The sequence below is a fragment of the Heterodontus francisci genome, chromosome 12 (genome assembly GCF_036365525.1).
Source record: "Heterodontus francisci isolate sHetFra1 chromosome 12, sHetFra1.hap1, whole genome shotgun sequence".
NCBI lineage: Eukaryota > Metazoa > Chordata > Chondrichthyes > Heterodontiformes > Heterodontidae > Heterodontus > Heterodontus francisci.
The window spans coordinates 104326521-104348411 of NC_090382.1; the positions used below are offsets into that span (position 1 = coordinate 104326521).

The 21891-nt window shown below is 48.2% G+C and overlaps 1 protein-coding gene across 3 annotated transcripts in view; it reads right to left on the reverse strand.

The window, feature by feature from the left end:
* Positions 1 to 21891, reverse strand: part of cyfip2 (cytoplasmic FMR1 interacting protein 2) — a 111101-nt gene that overhangs the window by 47153 nt on the left and 42057 nt on the right. For all 3 annotated transcript variants that reach the window (XM_068043990.1, XM_068043993.1, XM_068043992.1), the window contains exons 5-13: positions 21082 to 21183; positions 19930 to 20111; positions 17683 to 17779; positions 16902 to 17030; positions 13008 to 13112; positions 8161 to 8252; positions 4228 to 4345; positions 3222 to 3341; positions 2228 to 2353 (exon numbers count right to left, since the gene is read on the reverse strand). In XM_068043990.1, coding sequence (XP_067900091.1) covers positions 2228 to 2353; positions 3222 to 3341; positions 4228 to 4345; positions 8161 to 8252; positions 13008 to 13112; positions 16902 to 17030; positions 17683 to 17779; positions 19930 to 20111; positions 21082 to 21183 — 1071 coding nt within the window. The remainder of the gene's footprint in view (positions 1 to 2227; positions 2354 to 3221; positions 3342 to 4227; positions 4346 to 8160; positions 8253 to 13007; positions 13113 to 16901; positions 17031 to 17682; positions 17780 to 19929; positions 20112 to 21081; positions 21184 to 21891) is intronic.

The following is a 21891-nucleotide window of genomic DNA, read 5'->3' on the forward strand; positions in this document are numbered from 1 at the left end:
AACCTTTGGAATTCTCTACCCCAGAAGGCTGTGGCTGCTGAGTTGTCCAGGATATTCAAGACTTCGATCAATAGGATTTTGGATACTAAGAGAATCAAGGGATAAGGGGATAAGACAGGAAAGTGGAGACACTATGATCTTCTTGAATGGCAGAGCAGGCTTGAGGGGCCCTATGTCCTATTCCTGCTCCTATGTAACAGTTCAAGGGGCTGAATGGTCTCCTCCTGTTCCTATGGAACACAGAATGTGCGTTGAATGGTGTCTCCATGGCAGCTATTGAGCGGCGTTGTCAGTGCTGCATCCTTGCTAAACTCGGACAGCTTAAATGTGTCATAAACTGACCTTTCACCTTCGGGTTCAGGTTTTGACTCCAGCCCAGGCTGATCAGATGAAAGTCTCCCGTGTTTGTTGGCTGTGCGTTGAGTTAGGACAGGCCCACTACACAAAACAAACCAGGTAAGAACGGCAGGTTTCCTTCCCTAATGGACATTTGTGAACCTGTTGGGTTTTTACGACAATCTGATAGTCACTTTTAGTGGATCCAGCCCACAGCTTACCAGATTTGTTAAATTAATTTTGCCACACGCTCCGGTGAAAGATAGAAACAGCTTACATTTATAGAACGCCTTTCATAACAGCAGGACATCCCAAAGCGCTTGACAACCAATGAATTACTTTTGAAGTGTGGTAACTGTTGTAATGTAGGAATTGTTGTAACCAATTTGCACACAGCAAGCTCCCACTAACAGCAATGAGATAATGACCAGATAATCTGTTTTAGGGATGTTAATTGAGGGATAAATATTGTTTTAAATTCATCTGAGAAGGTAGATGATAATGATAACAAACTTAACATCTCAACTGAAAGTCAGCACCTCTGACAGCACAGCACTTCCTCAGTACTGCCCCTCTGACAGTGCAGCACTCCCTCAGTACTGCCCCTCTGACAGTGCAGCACTCCCTCAGTACTGCCCCTCTGACAGCACAGCACTTCCTCAGTACTGCCCCTCTAACAGCACAGTACTCCCTCAGTACTGCCCCTCTGACAGTGCAGCACTCCCTCAGTACTGCCCCTCTGACAGTGCAGCACTCCCTCAGTACTGCCCCTCTGACAGTGCAGCACTCCCTCAGTACTGCCCCTCTGACAGTGCAGCACTCCCTCAGTACTGCCCCTCTGACAGCGCAGCACTTCCTCAGTACTGCCCCTCTGACAGCGCAGCACTCCCTCAGTACTGCCCCTCTGACAGCGCAGCACTCCCTCAGTACTGCCCCTCTGACAGCACAGTACTCCTTCAGTACTGCCCCTGACAGCACAGTACTCCCTCAGTACTGCCCCTGACAGCACAGTACTCCCTCAGTACTGCCCCTCTGACAGTGCAGCACTCCCTCAGTACTGCCCCTCTGACAGTGCAGCACTCCCTCAGTACTGCCCCTCTGACAGTGCAGCACTCCCTCAGTACTGCCCCTCTGACAGCACAGTACTCCCTCAGTACTGCCCCTCTGACAGCACAGTACTCCCTCAGTACTGCCCCTCTGACAGTGCAGCACTTCCTCAGTACTGCCCCTCTGACAGCGCAGCACTCCCTCAGTACTGCCCCTCTGACAGCGCAGCACTTCCTCAGTACTGCCCCTCTGGCAGCACAGTACTCCCTCAGTACTGCCCCTGACAGCACAGTACTCCCTCAGTACTGCCCCTCTGACAGTGCAGCACTCCCTCAGTACTGCCCTCTGACAGCGCAGCACTCCCTCAGTACTGCCCCTCTGACAGCACAGTACTCCCTCAGTACTGCCCCTCTGACAGTGCAGCACTCCCTCAGTACTGCCCCTCTGACAGCACAGTACTCCCTCAGTACTGCCCCTCTGACAGTGCAGCTCTCCCTCAGTACTGCCCCTCTGACAGTGCAGCACTCCCTCAGTACTGCCCCTCTGACAGTGCAGCCCTCCTCCAGTTCTGCCCCTCCAACAGTGCAGCGCTCCCTCGGTACTGCCCCTCCGACAATGCAGCACTCCCTCAGTACTGCCCCTCTGACAATGCAGCACTCCCTCAGTACTGCAGTGGGAGTGTCAGCCTGGACAATGTGCTCAAGTCTCTGGAATGGGTCTTGAGCGCCCAATCTTCCGTCTCGGGTGCGAGCATGCTACCCACGATTGAAGTAAGAACTGGGGGAAGAAAGGATCCAGGTGCATTTCTGTAAACACCCAGCATCGGTCACTCACTCCTCGTTACCTCGACTAGCGCAAACTTCTCCTCACTGGTGTAGTTATAGCGTGTAGCACGTTCATATTCCTCTGCAGTGCCCGGGCAATCCTTGTTGCAGAATTTATCCGTGGGATGAACCAACTTCCAGGAATACTAATCAAAAAATTTAATCAAAAAACACATAGGTTTGTAACAAGCATTCAAATTCAGACATTTAACTGATTTTTTTCTGTTTATTTCATTCTCAGCCATCACTGGCAAGGCGGGCATTTATTGCCAATCCCCAGTTGCCCTGAGAAGGTGATGGTAGCTGCCCTCTAGAGGCTTTGAGCAGTTTGCAAGTTGAGCAGTTTGCTCGGCCGTTTACGAGATGCACTGCTGCAACCTGCCAAAGCTTCTTTGGGAGCACCTCCCAACACTCCAGCCTCCAACGTGAAGAAGGACAAGGGTAGCAGGTGCAATGGAAAAACCACCATCTCCCAGTCTCACACCTTCTGGACTTAGAAAATGGCTGTTGCTTCATCATCAATATGTTGGAGCTTGCTACCTAACAGCACCACAAGGACTGCAGCGGTTGAAGAATGCAGCTCATAACCACGTCCTCAAGTGCAACTAGGGCTGGCCAATAAATGCTGGCTTTGCCAGTGACGCCCACTTGAGGGATATGTGCAGGTGGGGTTGAGGAATATGGGGAGAAGGTGGTTGGTGGGGCTGAGGGATTATGGGGAGATGGTGTGAAGATGGGATTGAGGGAAATAGGGAGAAGGTAGGTAGGTAGAGTTGAGGGATGTGGGGAGATGTGTGGTTGGAGGTGAGGGATATGGGGAGAAGGCAGGTTGGTGGGGATTGAGGAATATGCGGAAAAACTAGTTTTCAGTGAAAAATACAATTTGAATTTGGGCCACTTTTTATGAATGACATCCAAAGCAGGTAAACCTGTGTAATGGGTTTGAAATCTGTAACACCGACCACTTCAACAGACCAGCTGAAGTGAACGGACATTTTATTGTCTAATTCTCACCACTTCCATGACATGCGTGCTCCACTTGGACAAGAGCTGCAATCCCCGCAGTGCCAGGTCAAACAGCTCTCTGTATTCTTCATCGGACTTCTGGCTGTCGAGCCCCGATCCCGTAACAACCTGCACAGCAAGATAATCCAGTCAGTAAAGGGTGGAAGAAAATGCTCACAGTGCTGGAGTGAGGTACACGGAGCAGGAGGTCCCAGCTGCAGCGATCCTGAGAGCATGGGTCCCTGTTCCCATTCCAGCAAACCTGTGTATCTGTGGACTCTGATTGAGTTTGGCGGTCATGCCCTCATGTTGAACAGTCATCACTCCCTCATCAGCTCAGTTGTGAAGAACAATGACTTGGGTTGTCCCAATCTCGTCTGGCATTGTTCCCTTCAGGAAGCAGATCCTTAATAAAACACTGGTTAAGCCTCAGCTGGATTACTGGGGTCAATCCTGGGCACCACACTTTGGGAAAGATGGCAAGATTTCCTGGAATGGTCCAAGGGATGAGGGACATCAGTTCTGTGGACAGACTGGAGAAGATGGGATTGTTCTTCTTCCAAGCAGAGAAGGTTAAGGGCGATTTAATAGAGGTGTTCAAAATTATGACGGGTTTGATAAAACTACAAATAAGCAGAAACTGTTGCCAGTGGCACTGGGTTGGTAACCAGTGGACAAGGATTTAAGATAATTGGTAAAAGAACCAGAGGCAACGTGAGGAAACTTTTTTTTTACACAGCGAGTTGTTGTGATCTGGCATGCACTGTGTGGAAGGGCGGTGGAAGCAGATTCAAAAGTATTATCCAAAATGGAATTGGATAAATATTTGAAGGGGAAAAATCTGTGGGGCCGTGGGGAAAGAGCAGGGAGGAGTGGGCCTAATTGGACAGCTCGTTCCAAGAGCCGGCATAGGTATGAAGGGCCGAACGACCTTTTTGTATGCTGTAGGATTCCACGGTGTTAAGCAGGCTTTTCTCTCAGGGAGTTTCCTGCTCCAGCTTTGTCGGGCACCCACCTCACTGTTGCTGTAACGCGCAAGCTCGGAAATAAAGCGTATGTGATCGTCCCGTATCTGCACCATCTGTTCGCAGATGTTATACTGCGGGCTGCTGCTGCTCTGAGTGCATGTCCACCTGGGTGAAGAGACAGAGCATTAAACAATACAGTGTGCCCTGACTGGGAAAGATGCCTGCCGCAGACTCGATCCAGACTGCACCAGTCAGTGGAAGACCGGCCGCCAGCAAGCTCGGATTTTAACCTAGTTCGAAATGGTCGTTAAAATTGCAGCGGAGGGGATAGCGACTATTGTGCCAAGTTCCCGCAAGTCCCTCCCGATCCCTCCCCGTTTTAACTTCCCTAATTCGGGCAGCACGAAGACCACTCACCCCAGGCAAATGGGGGCCTAATTAACATGGGACCCTTGCTGGCCGATGATGTCATTGGCATCACGCCGCAATTTCAGTTCCCGGGATCGATGCTGAACTCGCCAGTTACAACTTGCATCAAGCCAGGAGAGACTGTGTAATCCCGGTTTTGTTTTACATCTTCTTAAGGATCCTTGTCTCCCAGGAGAAACCTTGGTTCTCTGCTTCCCCGCCACCACCTGCCCTGGGGTCTACCTTTTCCCCCTTTCACCGGCCACTATTTCACACCCTCCTCACTGATACCATCTCCTTCCAACTTGGTGAGACGCCTGTGCACACAGGAGATTAAATCCACTCAATTCCAGGAGTTGGCTTTCCAGACTTTGATCTCCCCTCAGTCTTCTCCCTCCCCATTAGAGCCACTGACGCCTCAGTTCTTCTGCCCAGTTACAGGAGGTCGTGTTTCCGTTTGTTTATGTCAGTTATATCTGTGCAATTCGGACAGAATTGACCAAAGCAGCACCAACAGTCGGGGGAATTTTAAACACCTGTGAGCTGCCACCAAAAAAACCACTTGCGCCCGTGTTTCCCACATCCCGTTATTGGTTCAATATTCAATTTGTCTGCATCTTTCCCCGCCCCGCCCCCAAGGTCAACATTATTGACTCTGCTGGTTGAGGAAGACGCTTTCAAATTGTGCTCATTTTCTTAAGCATGCAGGTACCAGGAGAAATGTTTTCAAAGCTCCCTCATGCAAAAAAGAATCGATTAAGAAACCAACTAATGTACACCAATGAATCTATTAAGTGGCTCGGTATAGTTTTCAGTCATTTTAAATCAGGTTACTCACAGATGGAGGTCTAAACACTTACTAAAAATGATTGTTTCGATCAATTCATTTTCAGCTGCATTAGTAAAGTTGCGCCAGATTACAGTTGTTAAATACATCAAGGAATAGTGACTGTGCTTGCTCGTGGCAGATTTCGTGATTATGATTATTCAAATGATTTTTTAGCGGAGACCTGAAGACTAACTTAACCAATGCGTACAATTTGGGCACCATTTCCGATTTCTACCCAAAGGGGAAACTCCAGCCCAAAAACTATGCCCAAAAAATTAACCTGTCTTTTTCCAAGTACTGATGAAGCTGTTCAGAGTTTCCAGAATATTCTTTCCTTTTGATCTCAAGTGCTGCAGTCAGCTGATCAGGAAACATCAAGCAGTGAGAGGGAGCTGCCAGAACTCTGCTATTCTGCCATGCGATATTACCAGCCGAACACTTCATAGATTGATCCCCAAGCCCCTCTCTCCATAGTATAAACTCCACTATGTAAGGGAGATAAACCTCTAGTAAAATAGCAGGAAGAAGGGTTTCGCACGAAGCTGACCATGGTTGAATGCATATCACACAACATGATTTCAGCACCTCAGGTGTCAAGATATTTGTCATAAAGAAAGATTTTGCTCTGCTTCTCTAAATCAAAACTCATTGTTGATTAAGAACACTGCCAAATTCAGTGTTCTTAATTCTAGTTAAATTCAACTGTGTGTGCAACAGATTAAAAATAAGTGGGTAGAGTCCATGATAGGGTAGAGTGTACATGGGCTGTGGAAGGAGATTAAATGAGTGGGTAGAGTCCATGATAGGGTAGAGTGTACCTGGGCTCTGGAAGGAGATTAAATGGGTGGGTCGAGTCCATGATAGGGTAGAGTGTACCTGGGCTCTGGAAGAAGATTAAATGTAAAGCCTGGCTTGGGTATAAAATTAAAACCCGACCCAGGCCCGACCCAACCACAGCCAACCCGAACCTGACCCGGGCCCAAGTCCTTCAATTTTTTTTCACGCCCGACCCAATCCGACCCAAACATATCAAACATGTTATTAGTACAGAAAACGTAGATTAAAAAGAAAACAACACAAAACAAAACCCGACCTCAGCTAACGCAAACCCGACCCGACCCGACCCGACCCCGAATGCTGGATGCAGAATATTTGGTCAGGTTCGGGTCGTTAATTGGGAGAAGTGTGATTGATGGTGTGAGTGGTTTAGTCTTGTTCTGTGTTTTCAAGTGATGGGTAATTTTTGAATATTTCTGCTGAGAGTTTTTGTTGTGGCAACGTTTCACCGATTGATGTGCTTGCTCTGTTTGAACAATCACCATTAAGAAGGTGCTTTTTTTTGTAAAGTGACAATCCCAACAGCAAATTCTGCAGTGTCCATTCAGCCGAGACTGGGACCTGGCGTTAGTGAGTGAGCTGGAGTGACTGTGGTGTGAGGGTGGATCGGGGAGACCGGGCTGGACAGGGCAGGGCAGGGCAGCCTAGTCCACAGAGGGCAGAAGGAGAACTCATGGGATGAGAGATGCCAATACATCAGGATGTGATTCGTCACACTAAGCTTGATTAACTGGTGAAAAAGGGGCCGTGAATAAGGTGGAGAGTGTTAATCTGTTCATTGTGTATCAACTGTTTAATTATATGCAGGTGGAGGGTGTTAACTGGGGCCTTACTTGAGCACTGATAAGCAGACACTTACTGAGATGGTGAAGGGGTTGAATGAGGAGCTATATGTTTGTAATCCTTTTACTCTGCACAGTAAATGTGAAACTGCGTAAAGACAGGCTCCAGCATCATCCTTCCACAACAAGCTTTCTGAAATTTAACAGAGAGTCGGTGAGGCCAGGACACTGGGAATCATTTAAAAAAACAGATGGTGTACTGGGGAGATAGCACTGTGGGAAAAAAAATCGGCATTTATATAGCGCCTTTCAAAACTTGAGGATGTCCCAAAGCACTTTAAAGCCAATGAAATCACTGTTGTCATATGGGAAACACAGCAGCCAATTTGTGCACAGCAAGCTCCCACAAACAGCAATGTGATGATGACCAGAGAATCTGTTTTTTAGAGATGTAGGTTGAATGTTAACCCAGGACACCAGGAGGAACTCCCTTGCTCTTCTTCAAAATAGTGGCCGTGTGATCTTTTACATCCACCTGAGATGGTTTATTGTCTCATCCGTAAGACGGGAACTCCGACTCTGACACTGCAGCACTCCCTCAGTACTGACCATCCGACAGCGCTCCCTTGGTACTGTCCCTCTGACAGTGCAGCACTCCCTCAGTACTGACCCTCCGACAGCACTCCCTCAGTACTGACCCTCTGACAGCGCTCCCTCGGTACAGTCCCTCCAACAGTGCAGCACTCCCTCTGGGATGAAAGAAGCCAAAATGCCTTCTTCACCTGAACCCAGCTTCTGCTGAGCAGCGAGGAAGGTCTCGACAGAGACTCGATCTGACTCTGCTGATTCTGGTCAGGTCAGAATAACACACTTGCTTATCTCAAAAGAATCTTGTTCCGACATCTCACAGTCAGGACAGACAAGGGAGGCAGTTACGTCTTGAATGCGACTGAGCTCCGAGCAACTTCCCACCGGGGAAATAGTGGGTTGGGTAAGAAGTTCTCGGAGCTCAAGCTCAGCCTTCCTCAGTCCTGCCTTCCTCCTCTCAGCGTCCTTCCACCAACCGTTTACCCATCACCTCCAGGCTTGCGACTGGCCCAGGTTACATTACGGCTCGCACTCACTTGGATTTGTTCTCCTCATAGTGAGCACTGGTCTTAATGTATCTGGCCAATTCTATCTGCATGTCTCCAAACAAAGGGACCACCTGCAGCTGCTGCAAGAGAACAAAGAGATGTTGATAGCAATTAAATTCCATCACCTCACACAGAATTCACAGGCTAAAACACAGGGCAGTCTACAGGCCAGTCTGCACACGCAAACCAACAGCAAGAGCAGGCACTGGTCCAGCTCCGCATACAATTACAATCGAGTTTACAGCCATTCGGTAAAACTGGTCTGTACCTATGTTTATACTCGAAACGACCCTCCTCCCACCCCTCTTCATCTCACCCAACCTCCATATCCTCCTATTCCTTTCTCTCTTGTGTTCATCTGTTTTCCCAAATGCATCTATACGATTTGCTTCAACCACTCCCTGTGGTAGTGAGTTCCACATTCTCACCACTCTCTGGGTAAAGGAGTTTCTCCTGAATTCCTATTGAATTTATTACTGGCTATCTTATATTTATGGCCCCGAGTTCTGGTCTCCCCAACAAATGGAAACGTCTTCTCTAGGTCGATCCTTTCAAAATCTTATCAACTCATCCCCCAGCCATCTCGTTTCTAGAGAAAAGAGCCATGACCTGTTCAATCTTTCTCGTTAGGTACATCCTCTCAGTCCTGGTATCATACTCGTGAATCTCTTTAGCACTTTCTCCGGTGCCTCTATCTCCTTTTTTTGTAACATGAAGGCCAAATGTAGAGGCTTTTAAGCCAAGCAGCAGTTCAGAGGGCATTTTGCCAACGTTGCCCCTTCTCTAGAGGGTATGAAGTATTGGCAGCAGCTTCCTTGATACCTCGCCCAAGAAAGCTTACTTCACTTCCAGTTACGAACACGGGAGTAGGAAGAGGCCATTCAGCCCCTCGAGCCTGTTCTGCCATTCAATTAGGTCATGTCTAATCTGTATCTTAACTCCATTTACCTGCCTTGCTTCCAAAATCCTTTACCCAATAAAAACCCATCAATCTCAGTTTTGAAACCCCGCCCCCCCTACCCCCTCCACTACCCCAGCCTCAACAGCTTATTGAGGGAGAGAATTCCAGATTTCCACTACCTTCTGCATGAAGAAAGGCTTCTTGACATCACCTGTGAATGGCCTGACTCTAGTTTTAAGGTCATGCCCTATTGTTCTGGACTCCCCCATCAAAGTAAATAGGATAGATGGAGAGAAACTATCAACTTGTTTAACCATCTTAAACACTTCAATTAAATCATCCTTAATCTGCTAAACTGAAGGGAATACAGGCCTAGTCTGTGCAACCCTTCCTCATAATTTAACCATTTTAGCTGAATCTGCAGTGAACCTCCGCAAAGGTGAATACATCCTTCTAGAGGTGTGATGCCCAGAACTGAATACACAACTCCAGGAACACCGGCTATACTTACCCCTCCAAACTCACCGCTGTGCCGACTCCCCCACAACTCCCGAGATTAACTCAATCACCACAGTTCGAAGGTCAACCCTCGGATCTTCCTGGTCTGGACGGTTCAGCCACTCTCCAGTCAGTGAATTCACCCACTGGCCCATCGAGGGAGCTAATCTGACGCATCCAGTAAAATTCAGAGCCCCTCCTCCAGAAACACCCCACTCGCAGGCAAACTGTCCCCGTTTAGTCATGACATTGAAAGTAACAGAATGTTCTGGATCAGAACTGTCCAACCTTTTCACGTGGCAGGCCACTTTACAATTTTTGTCTTACATGAGGGCCCGGTGAGAAAATTTTGGAAAGATAAAGGCATTAAAAATTTATCTTACTATTATTCAAAACAACAAATGTGCATTTTTGTGAAGAAGCTTTAAGTCAGAAGATTACTTTATTGACTTACTTTCTCATCACTATGTTGGACACTGATTTAGTGAGATAACTGGCATTTTTTTTTTGCTTGCACAAGTAGTCAATATCTTCCCGCACACTTGTAGCAATGTGGAGTATTCCAGATAGATGTCATTCTGTCAGGAGTGATCTTGTTCACTCTCTTCTCCCTCTCTGTCTCTCTTTCTCTCCCTGTGTCCCCCCTCACTGTGTTGTTACCCCCTCATGCATCGTCCACACTCTCTGTGTCCCCTTCTCTCTTTCACACTCTGTCCCCCCTCTCTGTCCCTCTCCCTCTCACCCTCTCCCTCTCTCTCTCTTTCTCCCTTCCCTCTCTCACTATCCCTCTCCCTCTCCTCCTCTCTTGCCCACTCTCTGTCTCTTGCCCTCTCTCTCACCCTCTCTCTCTCTGTCTCTCCCCTCCCATTCTCTCTGACAGTTGCAGGGAGCAGGAGTGCTCAGCATAGCAGCTTTGTGGTTGGTCAGCTTTTAAAAAAAAATTGTGCTGAGTTTCACAGCTGACAGGTGCTGGAATGAGAACAGCAGTTTCCCAACTTCCATGCCATACGACCATACGAATTAGGAACAGAAGTAGGCTATTCGGCTCATGGCTGATCTGTTTCTGACTCGAATTCCACACTCACATCTACCCCCGATAATCTTTGATTCCCTTACCTAACATGAATCAATCTACTTCCGCCTTAAAAATATTAAATGACCCTGCCTCCACCACCTTCTGAGGCAGAGATTCCAACGTCGGACAACTCTTTGAGAGAAAAAATTTCTCCTCATCTCTGTCCTAAACGGGCGACCCCTAATTTTAAAACAGTGGCCCCTAGTTCTGGACTCTCTGACAAAAGGAAACATCCTCTCCACATCCATCTTGTCAAGACCGTTCAGGATCTTATAAACTTCAATCAAGTCTCCCCTCACTCTTCTAAACTCCAGTGAAAACAAACCCAGTCTGTCCAACCTTTCCTCATAAGACAACCCGCTCATTCCAGATATCAGCCTTTTTAAAAAAAAGTCAAAAAAACCCCCGAATCCGTCCGAAGTTGGGAAACCGCTGTTCCCACTCTCGTACAGCAGCACCTGTCAGCTGTGAAACTGACTTGTGATTTTTTTTTTTTAACAAAGCCAGTCTGGAAGAAGAAGACAATGGAAAATTTCTCATCTCGGAAATACACCTGCAGGCCAGATGAAAACCTTTGGCGGGCCGGATCCTGGCCCACGGTCCGTATGTTGGACAACCCTGTTCTAGACTGTGGAATGTGTATCGAAGCAGAGGCAGGACAAGCACGCTGAACAACCTTAACAAGCTGCATAATGTGTCAGGAAATCCCAGCTCAGCATCTTAACAATGGTTGTGAATCCACCCTGAATTATTTCATTCCAGCACAAACAGCCCCCATGCATTAGAAGGTAGAAAACATAGCCCCACTATTCAAGAAAGGAGGGATAGAGAAAACAGGGAACTACAGACCAGTTAGCCTGACATCAGTAGTAGAGAAAATGCTAGAACCTATAATTAGATAACAGAACACTTAGAAAATCATAATATGATCAGTCAGCGCCAGTTTATGAAAGGGAAGTCATGCTTGACAAATCTGCTAGTTTTTTCAGGATGTAACTAGCAGGCTGAGTAAGGGGAAACCAGTGGATTCAGTGAATTTTGATTTTCAAAAAGCATTTGATAAAGTGCCACACAAGCGGTTATTACACAAAATTAGGACTCATTGGATTTGGGGCAATATATTAGCATGGATTGAGAATTGGTTAATGGACAGAAAACAGAGAGTAGGAATAAACAGTTTATTTTTGGGTTGGCAAGCTGTAACTAGGGCGGACTACAAGGATCAGTACTTTCTTGGGCTTCAGTTTTTTACAATCTGTATCAATAACTGAGACGAGGGGACTGAGAGTAATGTATCCAAGTCTGCTGACGATACAAAGCTAGATGAGAATGTAAGCAGTGAGGAGGATACCAAGAGTCTGCAAAGGGATATAGATAGGCCAGTTAAGCGAGCAGCCAAGAAGATGGCAGATAGAATATAATGTGGAGAAATGTGAAGTTATCTACTTTGATCGGAAGAATAGAATAGGAGAGACTGGGAAATGTTGGCATTCGGGGGATTTGGAGGTCCTTGTACACAAATCATCGAAAGTTTGCTTGCTGTACCTGCATGTTATCAGGAAAACAAATGGTATGTTTGTCTTTATTACAAAAGGATTGATTATAAGAATAAAGAAGTCTTAGTGCAATTATATAAGGCCCTGGTGAGACCACACCTGGAGTACTGTGTACAGTTTTGCTCTCCGTACCTAAGGAAGGACATACTTGCCCTAGAGGGAGTGCAATGAAGGTTCATTAAACTGATTCATGTCATGAGAGGATTTTCCTATGTGGAGAGATTGAGTAGACTAGGCCTATATTCCCCGGCGATTAGAAGAATGAGAGGTGATCTCATTGAAATATATAAAACTCTTAAGGAGCTTGACAGGATAGATGCTGGGAGTCTGTTTCCCCTTCCTGGAGAGTCTAGAACTAGGGGACATACTCTCAGGATAAGAGGTTGTCATTTAGGACTGAGATGAGGAGAAATTTCTTCACTCAGAGGGTTGTGAATCTTTGGAATTCTCTCCCCCAGAGAGCTATGGATTCTCAGTCACTGAGTATATTTAAGACAACGCAGGTAGATTTTTCAATTCTAAGGGAATCAGGGGTTATGGAGATCAGGTGGAAAAATAGAGTTGAGTTCAAAGATAAACCGTGGCCTTATTGCATGGCAGAGCAAGGTCAAAGGGCCTAATGGTCTACTCCTGCTCCTATTTCTTAAGTTCTTATGAAACATATCTAGGAGGTGGAATTCTGTTCCCTTGGGAGACCATCTAGCTTGAGGCTGACAGAAAGAAAACGGAAACTATCTCAGTTTTCATTGCCCAGTGAACATTCCCTGACTGCACCTGGCAGTAAGTCAGTGAAAGGGCTTCTTACCCGGAAGAACTTGTCGATCTTGCTGAGGTTTATCCGTTTCTTGGTGTCCAGCTTGTAGATGTTGCTCACATTCCCATCCATTAGAAACAACCCAAACCCCATCACCTGTAAACAGGGAAAGAGCAGGGTTAGGAGAGGGACAGAAATACCAGGCACAGTGACAGTCACCATGGTCTCTGCTGCTCCTAGTCTCAGTGAATCAGTGCTCTGTCCAGAGTAATACAGAGCCTCACTGCTCATTGAGTCATAGAGTTATACAGCACTGAAACAGGCCCTTCGGCCCATCATGTCCGTGCCAACCGTCAAGCACCTATCTATTCTAATCCCATTTTCCAGCACTTGGCCTGTAGCCTTGTATGCTATGGCGTTTCAAGTGATCATCTAAATACTTCTTAAATGTGGTGAGGGTTCCTGCCCTTCGGGCAGTGTGTTCCAGATTCCACCACCCTCTGGGCGAAAAATATTGCCCTCAAATCTCCTCTAAACCTCCTGACCCTTACCTTAAATCTACGCCCCCTGGTCATTGACACCTCCACTAAGGGAAAAGGTTTCTTCCTATCTACCCTATCTATGTCCCTCATAATTTTGTAGATAGCTGCATTCCAGGATCCATTCCCCAGCCTGTGCTGAGTTAGGTGAAGCAATAAAGGGACTCGGATTGGGACCAGTACCCAGTAGGCAGGGCAGAGAAAGTCAACCAAAGACCTTACTCCTAATCAGTCTACCCATGAAGTGCAAGTGTGTATGCATGAGAGTGAGCATCAGTCGGTGTCAGGCTGTGTGCATACACCAGTGTGCAGGTGTGTGTGTGAGTATGCACAAGTCTCATTTCCTGTGGAGCCTTTAACACAGAGAGAGGCGGAGCCCGTGCAACCTGTAACCCATTGTCACTGGTGTATCAATTGAGTATTTAAATGTACTGAGGTGGTGGCCATTAACCGGGGATTCACTTGTGCTCCTATATATAGGAGCAGATTGAAACTGTGGGTTTTTGGGTTTGGAGATGCATGCTTGTACGATGTGTCTCTGTAAATAAAAGCTTAAGTGTGTAAAGGTTAGGTTCTAGTCTTCATCACCTGGCGTTCTGGAATAGAACACTAGTGAGAGCCAGTACCTGTGCAACATGTTCCCCAGTGACAGTCAGTGTCTGTGGAACCTGTACCCCAGTGAGAGTCATTGTCTGTGGAACTCCTACCCCAATGAGAGTCAGTGTCTGTGGAACCTGTACCCCAGTGAGAATCAGTGTCTGTGGAACCTATACCCCAGTGAGGGTCAGTGTCTGTGGAACCTGTACCCCAGTGAGAGTCATTGTCTGTGGAACTCCTATCCCAGTGAGAGTCAGTGTCTGGAACTATACCCCAGTGAGAGTCAGTTCTGTGGAATTCCTACCCCAGTGAGAGTCAGTGTCTGTGGAACCTGTATCCCAGTGAGAGTCAGTGTCTGTGGAACCTGTACCCCAGTGAGAGAGTCAATGTCTGTGGAACCTGTATCCCAGTGAGAGTCAGTGTCTGTGGAACCTGTAACCCAGTGGGAGTCAGTGTCTGTGGAACCTGTATCCCAGTGAGAGTCAGTGTCTGTGGAACCTGTACCCCAGTGAGAGTCAGTGTCTGTGGAACCTGTAACCCAGTGGGAGTCAGTGTCTGTGGAACCTGTACCCCAGTGAGAGTCAGTGTCTGTGGAACCTGTACCCCAGTGAGAGTCAGTGTCTGTGGAACCCGTACCCCAGTGAGAGGCAACATCTTCAAGACAGAAGTAAAACGTTGGAACTGAAAGCCTGACTGGGATAAAGGTTAGTCATGGAAGAGGCAGGAATTGACATACAACCTGGAAATTTCCACAGGATGGGTAAAGGCAATGGCTACAGGCAGATGGAGCAAGTGAGTTGTGAGGCAGTAGGAGTTATACTGTGCAGAGTGGGGAGAAAATGATGCCCGCCTGCTCGTGACCAGTGCCCAAGTGCTGCCAGAGGGAGTGGGAGATGTCAGTGACAACAAAACTATCAAATGTGAACACTTCTCCCCAATTCATGCCGGCTGACAGCTCCATCCTGAACTCCTGCTTTAATACTATACTATAATATCAAAGAACTCCACCGCCCAGTTTCACATTGGATCCAAATGATAGAACCTCCAACATGCAGCACTCCCTCAGTAGTGCTCCTCCGACAGTGCAGCACTCCCTCAGTTCTGCCCCTCCGACAGCACAGTATTCCCTCAGTACTGCTCCTCCAACATGCAGCACTCCCTCAGTAGTGCTCCTCCGACAGTGCAGCACTCCCTCAGTTCTGCCCCTCCGACAGCACAGTATTCCCTCAGTACTGCTCCTCCGACAGTGCAGCACTCCCTCAGTCCTGCCCCTCCGACAGCACAGTATTCCCTCAGTACTGCCCCTCCAACGGTGCAGCATTCCCTATGCCCCTCCAACAGTACAGCACTCCCTCAGTACTGACCCTCCGACAGTACAGCACTCCCTCAGTACTGACCCTCCAACTGTGCAGCATTCCCTCAGTAACCCTCCGACAGTGCAGCACTCCCTCAGTATTGACCCTCCAATGGTGCAGCATTCTCTCAGTACTGACTCTCTGACTGTGTAGCACTCCCTCAGTATTGACCCTCTGACAGTGCAGCACTCCCTCAGTAAGTTGTGTTCTCTGCTGCTTTATTTCCCTCTCCTGGATTTTGGGGATGTTGAGAGTTTGAGACCTCGTGTTTTACTTAGTTCTATCATTTTCGGGATGTGGGAGTCATTGGCAAGGTCAGCATTTATTGCCCATCCCTGGTTGTCCCTGAGAAGGTCATGGTGGGCACCATCTTCTTGAACTGGGTTTGGGACAAACTGAGTGTTTTGCTGTGCCACTTCAGATGGCAGTGCAGAGTCGAGCACATTGGTGTAGGGCTGGAGTCCCAGACTGGGTAAGGACGGCAGGTTCCCTGCCTTAAAGGACATTACTGAACCAGTTGGGTTTCTCTGACAATCCGACAGCTTCATGGTCACTTTTACTGAGACCAGAAGTTTTTTTTTTGTTTATTTTTAAATTGAATTCAAATTTTCCAGCTGGCCATGATGGAATCTGAACTCACATTCTCTGGATTGCTCATCAGGCCCCTGGATTATTACACTACCGTACCCCCCTATACTGCGAGCCCCCCAGGACTGGGTCTCGATGCTAGTCCCTGCATTACTCTAACCCCGATCTAACACTGATTTATGAAAGTGCTGCCTGAATGGTGGTGGAAGCAAATTCAATACTGACTTTAATGGGCTCACACTGCCATCTCCTGGACCTGACGGTTATAGAATAAAAAACAATCTCTCATTCTGCATTGTGTCCCGACAACCAGTATGAAAAGCAGCTTGTTTTAAATGAGTTGCCTTTCAGTGGGATTAGATTGTCGGTTAAAGAGAGAGGCCGAGGTGATTTAATACATGCGATACTGCCCTCCTCTGAGTCTGAAAGTTGAGGGTTCAAGACCCACGCCAGAGAGTTCATAGATCACAAAATGATACAGCACTCAAGGAGGCCATTGGGCCCATCGCACCTGTGGGGGCTCATGGTAGAGCTTTACAATAAAGGCCCACTAGTACTGCTCTTTCCCCATAGCCCAGCAACTTTCTCCCCTTCAGTTAATTATCCAATTCCATTGATCCCACAATCCAGGCTGACCCTTCAGTTTCTCTTTATTTCTCGAGGCTGATTCCATGTAGAAAGCTCCTTTGAAGGAGAGGGGTGACGGACACAATGGGGATGCGGATGGGTGTTTTATAAAGGACAGACGAACAGTGATGATTTCACCCATCCTGTACATTCCTTATGCACAGATTCTGGAGACTCGGGTCACACCCGAGTCACGTGTTGTATGAGCTGTTCCACGCGACACTGACAGCCTCAGTTACCTTCAGCAGCATATGTTTCTCACTGGGGGTCAGGTACATTTTATTCTCGTAGTAATCGACGCAGATATTGACAATATCAGCAAGGAGCTCCTCGTATCCAGGGATCACCTCCAGCTGCTGGTGCAGGCACTGAAACACAGCATGCGTCAGTCAGGAACAGATCAACCCTCACCCAGTTCCCCCCCTGCACACACAAGCCCCCAGTCCTCCCCCAATCCCAAGCACCCACTCCCCCACCCTCAGTAAGTGAGGGACGAGCCCCAAACACTGTATGGAGCCAATAGGTACTCAAACTCAACTCAGACATTTTGAGTTGAATCGGCTCCCTGCCACGTCCCTGACACCACGTCCCCCCATCCCCTCCCACCCCCCCACTCCCACCCTACCCCCCACCTCCTCCCACCCCCCCAGCTCCCAAGACTGCTCTGCACCTGGCACAAATTTCAATGGTTTCGAATTTTAGCTCCCCAACTTTCTCATCACATTTCTTCCAGTTTGGATCATCCCATTACATATGAACATACGAATGTATGAGCAGGAGTAGGCCACTCGGCCCTTCGAGCCTGCTCCGCTATTCAATAAGTTCATGGCTGAACTGATTACTCCACATTTCCACCTACTCCCGATAACCTTCCACCCCCTTGCTTATCAAGAATCTATCTACCTCAGCCTTAAAAATATTCCGAAGCTCCCTCCCATTTCACAGACTACCTCTTCTCCCTCTCATCTCCCTCCCCCTCCTTCTCTTTCCCCCCTCACCTTTCCTCCTCCCCTCTTTTACCTGAGTTATCCTGTTGTGATTTGCCAAGAACATGGAGAGGTTCTGAGATTCCTGTATGGATTGGGGATCGGCCATTTTCCTGAGGAATTGAGCGGCTCTGGAACAGTTGAAGACTCAGAGTGAGTGTGTCGGCCATTCCCAACTCGACCCCAGAGAGCTGAACTGTGCACTGGATTATCTCTTAGTAAAGTCTCTGGGATTCAGCAACAGATATTGGCTATTTTACTGTCAGTCTCCTACTTTCTTCCAATTCTCACTGGTTCCAGCTCCCACGCTACTCCCTTTCTCTCTGACCCTACTGGGGTCCAGTTCCCTTCCCTGCGACACTGAACCTCACGAGGGTCCAGTTATCCCCTCCCGAAGGTGCTGACCCTCGCTGGGGTCCAGTTACCCCCTCCCGAAGGTGCTGACCCTCGCTGGGGTCCAGTTACCCCCTCCCGAAGGTGCTGACCCTCGCTGGGGTCCAGTTACCCCCTCCCGAAGGTGCTGACCCTCATTGGGGTCCAGTTCCCCCTCCTGAAGGTGCTGACCCTCATTGGGGTCCAGTTACCCCCTCCCGAAGGCACTGTTGAAAGACATGGAGAGAACAAATCAAAACTGAAACTAAATTTCAGACAAATACACACGGTTTTCCATGTTGGAAAATGTGCAGATTCACCAGAACAATACCAGGGCTAAAAGGGTTAAATTATGATGACAGGTTGCATAGACTAGGCTTGTAATCCCTTAAATTTAGAAGATTAAGTGGTGATTTGATTGAGATATTCAAAATGATTAAAGAATTTGATATGGTAGATATTTCCTCTGGTGGGGGAGTCCAGAACAAGAGGGAATAACCTTAAAATAAGAGATAAAATTAGAGTTCAGGAGTGAAGTCAGGAAGCATTTCTTCACACAAAGGGTAGTGGAAATCTGGAACTCTCTCCCCGCAAAAATCTGTTGAAGCTGCGTCAAAAGGAGTTTTCAAAACTGAGATTGACAGATTTTTGTGGAGTAAGGGTTATGGAAACCAGGTGGGTAAAAGGAGTTTAGGGACATTCTCATTGGAGCCCTGGCAAAACTGGAGTCAATGAGAATCGGGGGAAAACTCTCCGCTGGTTGGAGTCATACCTAGCACAAAGGAAGATGTTTATGGTTGTTGGAGGCCAATCATCTCAGCTCCAGGACATCACTGCAGGAGTTCCACAGGATAGAGTCCGAGGCCCAACCATCTTCAGCTGCTTCATCAATGACCTTCCTTCAATCATAAGGTCAGAAGTGGGGATGTTCGCTGATGATTGCACAATGTTCAGCACCATTTGCGACTCCTCAGATACTGAAGCAGTCCAGGTAGAAATGCAGCAAGACCTGGACAATATCCAGGCTTGGGCTGATAAGTGGCAAGTAACATTTGTGCCACACAAGTGCCAGGCAATGACCATCACCAACAAGAGAGAAGGAACCATCTCCCCTTGACATTCAATGGCATTACGATTGCTGAATCCCCCACTATCAACATCCTGGGGGGGTTACCATTGACCGGAATCTTAACTGGACCAGCCATACAAATACCATGGCTACAAGAGCAGGTCAGAAGCTGAGAATTCTGCGGTGAGTAACTCACCTCTGACTCCCCATAGCCCGTCCAACATCTACAAGGCACAAGTCAGGAGTGTACTGGGATACTCTCCACTTGCCTGGATTGGTGCAGCTCCAGTAACACTCAAGAAGCTCGATATCATCCAAGACAAACAGCGTGCTTGATCGGCACCCCATCCATCACCTTCAACATTCAATCCCTCCGCCACCGACGCACAGTGGCAGCAATGTGTATGATCTACAAGATGCACTGCAGCAATGCACCAAGGCTCCTTCGGCAGCACCTTCCAAACCCGCGAACTCTACCATGTGGAAGCACAAGGGCAATAGATGCAAGGGAACACCACCACCTGCAAGTTCCCGTCCAAGTCACACACCATCCTGACTTGGAACTATATCGCCATTCCTTCACTGTCGCTAGGTCAAAATCCTGGAACTCCCTTCCTATCAGCACTGTGGGTATACCTACCCCAAATGGACTGCAGCCACTCAAGAAGGCAGCTCACCACCACCTTCTCAAGTGCAATTAGGGATGGGCAATAAATGCTGGCCTGGCCAGCGACCCTCACATCCCAGGAACAAATAAAAAAAGAGGAAGGGGCCGAATGGAGGAATGGGCTGAATGGCCTCCTCCTGTTACTGTGTTAATTGGTTATGTGTAGCACTGACCTTTTGTAGGCGGAGTGGTCATTCTTAACGCTGCATTTCATGTTCTTCAGCTCGTCCAACACAGCAAACATGTTGATGAACTTGCCGAGGGTGAGGAGGTAAGCCTCCGACACAAAGTCCTTGCGTCTTTCCGCGTGACACAGCCTCTTCACCTCGTTACAGAAGCGCTCGATTGCTTTGCGCTGTGTTCAAACAAAAACAAAAGAAACCTGCAGTAAACTAGTGAAAATCAAATCAAGGCAAGCAGCTTATGTTTGGTGTCGTTGCACAGTAGCTCAAACTGAGGGAGTCAAGAGCAAGAAGGGAGGTTACCAGATGGGAACCCAACTTGTGGAATAATTGAGCGGGTAAGGAGATTGACACAGACTGGGAAGATCTTATAACTGGATCAAGCAACAGGCAAAGGTATATTTACATCGCTTCCCCAGACAGATTCCCATTTTCAGCCATCACTCACTGGGCAGCTCTCTCTCTCTCCCATCTCTGAGTCAGGTCATGGGAGCAATACTCACTCCCAAAGACTTGAGGCCATAATCCCGGCTGGCGCTCCCAGTGCTGGAGTGAGTGAGTGCTGCACAGTCGGAGGGGCGGCACTGAGTGAGTTCTGCACAGTCGGAGGGGCAGTACTGAGTGAGTGCTGCACAGTTGGAGGAGCGGTACTGAGGGAGTTCTGCACAGTCGGAGGGGCGGCACTGAGGGAGTTCTGCACAGTCGGAGGGGCGGCACTGAGGGAGTTCTGCACAGTCGGAGGGGCGGCACTGAGGGAGTTCTGCACAGTCGGAGGGGCAGCACTGAGGGACACTGCATGTTCGGACGTGCTGTCATTTGCATGAGACATTAAACCGAGGCCCCGTCTTCCCCCTCAGGTGGATGTAATGGATCCTCTGGCACTATTCCGAAAAGCTCATGGGAATTCTTCCTGGTGTCCTGGCCAATATTTATCCCTCTACTACCATCACCAAAAAACAGATTATTTGGTCAGTGATTGGATGACATGTCAAAGCAATGTTAATGTTAATGGTGAATGTTAATGATCTCAGCGCACTATTTGAGGAAAAGTAGGGAGCGCTAATATCAATCAGCAAAACTTTCCACATGCTCTGCCAAAGCTTGGGTCAGTCCAGCCCAAGACACTCTGCAATGGTTCAGTACCTGGAAATACATGAACTTCATCAGCTTTGTAACCTCTGGCTCCAGTACCTCGACAGTCTTCTCATAAATCTCCACACGGTTTGGCTGCTCATTGCATTTGACCTGTGGGTTTTAACAAATGTAGAAATTATCCAGGGCACTGGAGCCTGGGACAGGAGAGGGAATGACACTGGGTGTAGCCAGTTGCTTCATCAATGACCTTCCCTCCTTTATAAGGTCAAGGTACTCGGCATTTCGAAAAGTCAGACAAAATGGAAAAGGAGGTTGTATAGTCCTGATAATAAAGGATGACATAAGAACAGTAGTGAGGAAGGACCTTGGCTCCCAACAGCAGGACGTAGAATTAGGATGGATAGAGATAAGAAATAACAAGGGGCAGGAAACACTGGTGGAAGTGGTTTAGAGGCCCCCTAACAGTGAAGGTTTGCTCGGGTCTGGAAAATAAACCCGACCCGAACCCGACAGAACCACATCGGACCTGAGCCCGACCCAGCCCGAGTCCCTCCATTCTTTCCCGAGCCCGACCCAACCCCAACACGACCCGAGCCCAACACAAACATAGTGCACTCACTGAACTTACCACTTTTGGATGGATGGAATGGAAGGAAGCTGCAGCATGAGCACTATAACGTCATAGAGACGCTCACTTGCTCACTGCACAGACTCAGAGTCTGTGGAGTACTGTGTGTGTCCGACCCGGACCCGGACCCGACCCGACCCGAGCCCGAAAGCCGGATCCGGAAGAGCGACCCGACCCGAACCCGACACATATCGTCGGGTCCTGTCGGGTTCGGGTCGGGTGGCAGGCCT